A 7,280-nucleotide genomic window follows, 5' to 3' on the forward strand; every position below is an offset into this window, starting at 1 on the left:
AGGAAAATTTGTTAATTTATGCCCATATTTTGTATATTTATCACCTAAATTAATGAAAATATAATGCGCGTTTTAAAAGCTCTCAATGCGTTGGGTCAACCCGAAACCGAAAGTTCTGGGTCTTGAACAAGCATTTGTAAACCCGAACCTGAAAATGACCGACCCGATTCAACACGAGCCAGAAAATAATTTTTTATAACCCGACCCGACAGGTCTAGATACAACCGACTAAAGTAAACCCATGTGCGACGAGAATATTAAAAAAAAGATTATAAAAATAAAAAAAGCAACCATGTCAGGCAGACAACTAGCCATGTAGTCCTCACATTGTTTAATTCTTCGACGACTTTTTTCAACCCTTCTCTTCTCTATATTGCTAATCCTGAAATACAATAATTTACCCCTTTCAACCGTTATCTTCTTCTTTAGTCTGTCCAATCCTTAAACAATCTGAAAATTTTATTTCCTGAAAATATCATCCACTAAAAATGCCAGAAGATGAACTAATTAACCCAACTAGAATTCATAAATCCAAATTCGTACTATATTCCAACTGTTTATGTCCGTTATTGTCTATTTTCCTAGATTCGTTGAAGATCATCTTCTTACACAATCCTAAACTCTTTTTCACTCTTTACATATTCACCACCCTCCCACTCTCTCTCCTCCTTACTTCCGCCTCCGTCTCCGCCGCCCCACGCTTCCTCAAATCCCACATCGCCCGCCTCGAGTGGCTCGAAGATGTCGTCCCTATCTGGATGGAAGCTGCCAATATCCGGGACGAGTCGCGGGCGGACTCGAGCAGGCTCCTCCGCCGGAAGCTCCTTCACGGCGTCCCCGTCTTTGTACTTTCGCTAATTGCTTTGGTCACGATAGTGATTTCAACTCACGTTGGACTCCGCCGGAAAAAGAAGGTGACCTTGAAGGCAGCGCTGTCTGCCGTCAAGGTCATGTGGGCCCCACCCCTGCTTACCTGTTTAGTTAACTTCATCGTCTGGGTGGGGTGGGGCCATTTAGATCCCATCGTGAACAAATTCGCCGTCCATTATCCTCCCTTGACGGCGGCACAAGTGGCGGTGGAGGTGTATATGATGTCCGTGTTTGGACTCGCGCTCGTTGTATCCGTGGTCGAAGCCCGGGCCGGTTTTGAAGCAGTGTGGGTCGGATGGGTTTTAATGAAGGGGAGGAGACTTTGCGGGTGGGTTTTGGCGGGCTTGATATTGTTGATATCCGGATTTATTGGGAAACAAATGATTGGTGTAATTAACGGTGAAGATTTGGGGATTCAGAATGGAGGGTATACGTGGACGGTGGAGATGAGGTTTGGAAGTATGGTTGGATTGGTGGTTTTGTTAGGGTGGTTATTGTTGTGGAGTTATGTAATATTCGCGGTATTTTATTTTGATTGTAGGAAAAGAAATGTAATTAGAGAAGAAGAACAATTAGATATTCTTGATGATGATTTTGACCTTTAATTGGTTTTCTTAAATTTTTTTTAATTAATACATTGTCGCAAAATAGTGACGATGGTACTTTTGCTTTAGTTATAGCACATGCTTTTTAGATCTTATTTTGATGTGCCTTTGTCTTTTTGAAACCCTCAAGGGTCGACAAATTGTTGATAACACTTTTAAGATTAAATATTTGTTTTCTTGGAAATGTATGGGATGCGCCTAAAGTATTATTTTTTCTTTACTTATTCTTATTGTATTAGTTACTGCTCCGGTGTTGAAGCAATGGGATTCGTATGAAGGCCCTTTCGGTTTGTGTTGAAGATTTTGCTTGCCTGAATGAGTTGTGTCCGAGTTCACCTGCACAATGACAAAGTCACTAGACTCTGGGGTGTTTCCGAGGAAAGTCCCTCCAATGCCTAAGTAAGAACCATTTTCGGATTCTAGAGAGAAGTTCTCTAGAGAGTAGTATTAAGGCAGTAAATTGGACGTAGTTTGAGGTGTTTGTGTAATAAATGCCCATAGGTCATTTATTGCTATTGGGCCTTGGGCCTTTGTTGATGGCTGACCAGCCATGTTGAGTAGAAAGGGGATTGATGTTGTTGTATTTGAGCCATTGGGCTTTGGACTTAGTGGCCCAATTGGTGTCCAATTGGGAGCCCAAACAACATGCTCAAGACCCGGTCCATTTAGAATTAAATGGGTGGGTTTCCAAGTGTCAGAAGTCCAAAAGTTCCCTCTTTTTTCAAAATAGGGCATTTGAATTCGTGTCTTTGTGGAAAAAGTGTCGAAGATGGTCTTCGGAAGTGCCCTTGATCGGTTGGGTTGGAATAAAGCGGAAGTTGGGCGGTTTTTAGATCGAAGCCTATAAATACCGACCCATTTTTTCCATTTCAAACTTTATTCACTCAAATCTTTCAAAGTTTCCCAAGAGTTATGGCGATTTCTTTGTTTGTTTTCTTCAGATCTTCGCAAATTCACTGAAAATCTGCTTCGGGACTTTACTTCGTTCACTTCATCGGCGTTTCTGTTCCGGGAAAGGTAATTTGTTTCCTGTTTTCGATTTCTTTTCTTGTTGCCTGTTTCTGTGCTCTTCGGCACTCCATATTTTGGGAGTTTTGCCATAGCTGGGGGAAGGTGGAAAAAGAAATCTGGCATGGTATCTTCTTGTAGTGATGAGGAAGAAAATAGGGTTCCCTTGGGGAGGTCGAAGGAAGTTTCTCCCGAGGCTGATGCTAAAGAACGCTCGGAGAACGAGGCTCGTGCCGAATTCAGTCGAGGAACAGGTATTATTGGTCGTTTTCCGATTCGACCTTACTTTCCGAGGCGATGGGAGGAATCTGATCTCGAGGGGAGGCTCGTGGCCCTTTTTAATGACAAATCCAAGATTGCTGGCCCGGACGGTACGACAGTTGACGGAAGCTAGTTAGTCCCTGCGAGAAAAGGGTACTACTATTAGGTTATGATACATATGACAATTCATAAATCATGCGGAAAAACCATAAAGCCAGGAAAACATATTATTTACACATAATCATTTAGCATAGTTTAGATGCATACTCTTTGTTGCGTGCCTTCCCTAGCTGCGCCCGAACCGAACAAGAACAAGTCTTTAGGACTCCAAGTGTCGTCCCTCCGTAGATAGTCCACAGCACGTCCGGATCCGCCTTAAGATTGACCAACTAGGATCGCCCTTAAGGTACTATTATTTTCGGCACTTTATAGGCAAATGTGTGACTGAATTTTTCTCTCAAAAACTCACTTTGAATACTTGAATGCTCGATGTAAATATGTGACCCTAGGCACTTATTGATAGAGTTTATGGAAAGGAATTATAATCCTATTAGAATACAAATCTATTTAATTATAATCCTACTAGGACTCTAATTAAACAAACTTTATCTATTAGGATTAGATTTAATCATATTACGAATCCCGGTAGCCTTAGGATTCCGAGTAACACACACGAGTGGCGCACAAGCACCGCACGCCCGCACGCAGGCCTTGCGGCCCACGCCGAGCGCACAGCGCAATGCCCACTGTCGCAGCCTTGTCCGCGCGCGCGCCCAAGCTTCGGCTGGGCCTGGCTTTTGCGCTGGGCCTGGTCGTATGCTTGGCATGTGGTTGTTGCGCTTGGCTTGCTGGGCGATGGCCCGGCTTCGTGCTGGGCCTTCGTCTGGCAGGCCTCGTCCGATGCTAATTCGTACGATACGCTTCCGATTAAATTCCCGGTTCCGGAATTCATTTCCGATACGAACAATATTTAATATTTCCGATTACGGAATTAATTTCCGTTTCGAACAAATATTTAATATTTCCGTTTGCGGAATTATTTTCCGATTTCGATAATATTTCCGATTCTGACAATATTTCCGTTTCCGGCAATATTTCCGATTCCGGCAATATTTCCATTTCCAATAATATTTTCCGATACGTACCATGTTTCCGTTTCCGGCAACATCTACGACTTGGATAATATTTATATTTCCGATACGATCCATATTTCCGTTTCCGGCAATATCATCGTTTCCGGAGTATTCATTTCTTGCCTGTGACGATCTCAGCTCCCACTGAAACCAAGATCCGTCGATTCCGAATATCCATAGATGGAGTATTTAATGCCATTAAATACTTGATCCGTTTATGTACTATTTGTGTGACCCTACGGGTTCAGTCAAGAGTAAGCTGTGGATTAATATAATTAATTCCGCTTGAACTGAAGCGGCCTCTAGCTAGGCATTCAGCTCACTTGATCTCACTGAATTATTAACTTGTTAATTAATACTGACCCTTTAGTCGACATAACGGGTCTCTTTAACATAAGAGATCTAATATTATAGATAAAGGTGAAGGAAATAATGCCCTTGGTCCAAGTATGCATTCTATGTTAAGTCTAATAAATGCGGTTCAGTATTAATTAACAAGTTAATAATTCAGTGAGATCAAGTGAGCTGAATGCCTAGCTAGAGGCCGCTTCAGTTCAAGTGGAATTAATGATATTAATCCACAGCTTACTCTTGACTGAACCCGTAGGGTCACACAAATAGTACATAAACGGATCAAGTATTTAATGGCATTAAATACTCTATCTATGGATATTCGGAATCGACGGATCTTGGTTTCAGTGGGAGCTGAGATCGTCACAGGCAAGAAATGAATACTCCGGAAACGATGATATTACCGGAAACGGAAATATGGATCGTATCGGAAATATAAATATTATCCAAGTCGTAGATGTTGCCGGAAACGGAAACATGGTACGTATCGGAAAATATTATCGGAAATGGAAATATTACCAGAATCGGAAATATTGCCGGAAACGGAAATATTGTCAGAATCGGAAATGTTACCGGAATCGGAAAATAATTCCGGAAACGGAAATATTAAATATTTGTTCGAAACGGAAATTAATTCCGGAATCGGAAATGTTAAATATTGTTCGTATCGGAAATGAATTCCGGAATCGGAAATTTAATCGGAAGCGTATCGTACGAATAAGCATCGGACGAGGCCTGCCGGACGAGGGCCCAGCACGAAGCCAGGCCATCGCCCAGCAAGCCAAGCGCGCCGCACAAACAGCCACGCCAGGCCCAGCGCAAGGCCAGGCCCAGCAGGCCGTGGCAGCGCGCACAGCGCGCGCGGGAGCTGCGTGGGCTTGCAGCTCGCGCAGACCTCGTTGCGTGGGCTGCTGCTCGTGCGCACGCATGGGCGGCCCATCGTGGCTGCCGTGTGTGCGTGTGTAAGTGTTTGTGTTCGTGCACGTTTCCTAAAACGTGCAGAGTTCGGTTAATGATTAAATTCCTAATTCTATTTGATAAATTAATTAAATTAGAGTTCTTGTAGGATTCTAGGTTTAATTAATTTGTATCTGAATAGGATTCCAATTCCCTTTCCATAACCCTATAAATATGTGGCCTGGGTTCACAATTTATAACGATTTTTCAAAGTATTCAAAGTGAGTTTTTGAGAGAAAAATTCAGCCACACATCTTGCTCAAAAGTGCCGAAAATTCTAGTACCTTAAGGGCGATTCTAGTTGGTCAATCTTAAGGCGGATCCGGACGTGCTGTGGACTATCTACGGAGGGACGACACTTGGAGTCCTAAAGACTTGTTCTTGCTCGGTTCGGGCGCAGCTAGGGAGGGCACGCAACAAAGAGTATGCATCTAAATTATGCTATATGATTATGTGTAAATAATATGTAATCCTGGGTTAATGGTTGTTTCCGCATGATTTATGTAATATCATATGTATCATAACCTAACAAAAGGGTCTCTTATAAGTCAAAGGGCCCACTTAAAATTAGACAGAGAAAAATAAGAGACCCGTTATCTTATTTAACGGGTCTCCAGTGTATGAATAGAGCTATTTTTTCTCGTGGAAAATAAAATAGGAGAAACATGAGATCCTATATTTAACTACACGGGTCTCTTAGGTATCGTAGGACCCACCACTCCTTCGTACAAAATAAATTAAAATAAAGCAAGACCCGTCGTTTTACCTAACGGGTCTCTACTTTTCATCATTTGTCACCTTTGCGAAACCAGAATTTTCTTTGCCCTTTCTTCTTCCCTCGACTCAGATTCAAGGTTTCTTTGCCCTTTCTTCTTCCCTTGACTCACATTCAAGGTGAACCAGATTTTTTTTTCCGGGAAAGGCGAACTCATTGGCGAACTCACCACCACCGGAGAATTGCACCATCACCAGAGAACTACACTACCATCGGTGACTTCACTACCACCCGCAACCTCACCATCATCGCTAGCTAACTTCAAATCTAGGTTTTTTTTCCTAACAACACTCTTTTCATTTTTCTTCTCTTTAATTTTTGTTTCGAACATCTGAATTTCTTGTGGGTTTATTTGATTTTCGATTTCAATTTGTAATTTCTTCTACAAGTTAGGGTTTTTTTCCCCTAATCTTTCAACTTCAATTTCTAAGAAGTTAGTATTCCCACCATGAATTTCTGAAATTTCAATTTGCAATTTCGGGTTAGGTTTTCCAGTTTCATGTCATGTTTTGTTTCGAATGAGTTTCAATATCCATTAATTTTTGTTATGAATGAGTTTCAATTTCCTTGTCATGTTTGCAAACTTGCAATTTCTGAAATGACAAATTCCATCAATATGAAACAAAAGAACCCAAACATAGACAAATTCCATCATAACTTGGGAAGGTTTGGGTTCTTTGTTTCATATTGATGGAATTTTTCATTTTGGATGCTAAGTATGATTATACAAGTACGAGTTTGTGTTTATTACACTTTTTGTTTTGTTCTTTAAGTATGCGGATATAGAAGTTGGTCGGATATCCGGAAAGACCAGAACTTTGGGCTGAATGACACTCGAAAACTGAAGATACTTTTAGTTGATAATGTTGTAGTTTTATGTGTTTTAGCCTCTAAGCCTCTTAGTCTCTTATAGTAGGAGAAATTTTTGGTAGATCATAGACTTAGTAATGCTTGTGCAGGTGAAAGATGTTGATGCAACCACAGAGGATAACAAGAAATTACGGACAAAAGCAAGGTAAAAAATGTTTGTTTTGAATTATATAATATATAGGCCTGTGTAGCATGATAAGAGAAGAAATGAAAATTGATTGTATGTGTGGTTGTATAAGGGAATCAGAATCTGAGATGAAAAGCAATATACTCAAATTCGGAACAAATTTAGTTGAGCAGTTATAAATGTATGAATTCTTCTATCAAAAATTTTAAGCCTTGCTCATTCATTGATGTAAGTATGCACCAGCATTGTAATATAAAGGGAGGTCCTGAATTCCTGATATTAACTTACATTGCTTACAGTAATTATTGTTTGCACTCAAATCT

At 41.0% G+C, this 7,280-nt stretch overlaps 1 protein-coding gene across 1 annotated transcript; it reads left to right on the forward strand.

Moving 5' to 3' along the window:
* Positions 1 to 325: 325 nt before the first annotated feature.
* On the forward strand, positions 326 to 1,570 carry LOC110790933 (uncharacterized). Its single transcript, XM_021995686.2, has one exon. It carries the CDS (start codon positions 489 to 491, stop codon positions 1,473 to 1,475), a length of 987 nt encoding a protein of 328 aa, XP_021851378.2. The 5' UTR covers positions 326 to 488; the 3' UTR covers positions 1,476 to 1,570.
* The last annotated feature ends 5,710 nt before the right edge of the window (positions 1,571 to 7,280 follow it).

Source organism: Spinacia oleracea, chromosome 2, assembly GCF_020520425.1.
Source record: "Spinacia oleracea cultivar Varoflay chromosome 2, BTI_SOV_V1, whole genome shotgun sequence".
NCBI classification, from domain to species: Eukaryota; Viridiplantae; Streptophyta; class Magnoliopsida; order Caryophyllales; family Amaranthaceae; genus Spinacia; species Spinacia oleracea.

Bases quoted from the DNA above. Each gene is read 5' to 3' on its own strand.
- LOC110790933 (XM_021995686.2), top strand. From the start codon at position 489: ATGCCAGAAGATGAACTAATTAACCCAACTAGAATTCATAAATCCAAA.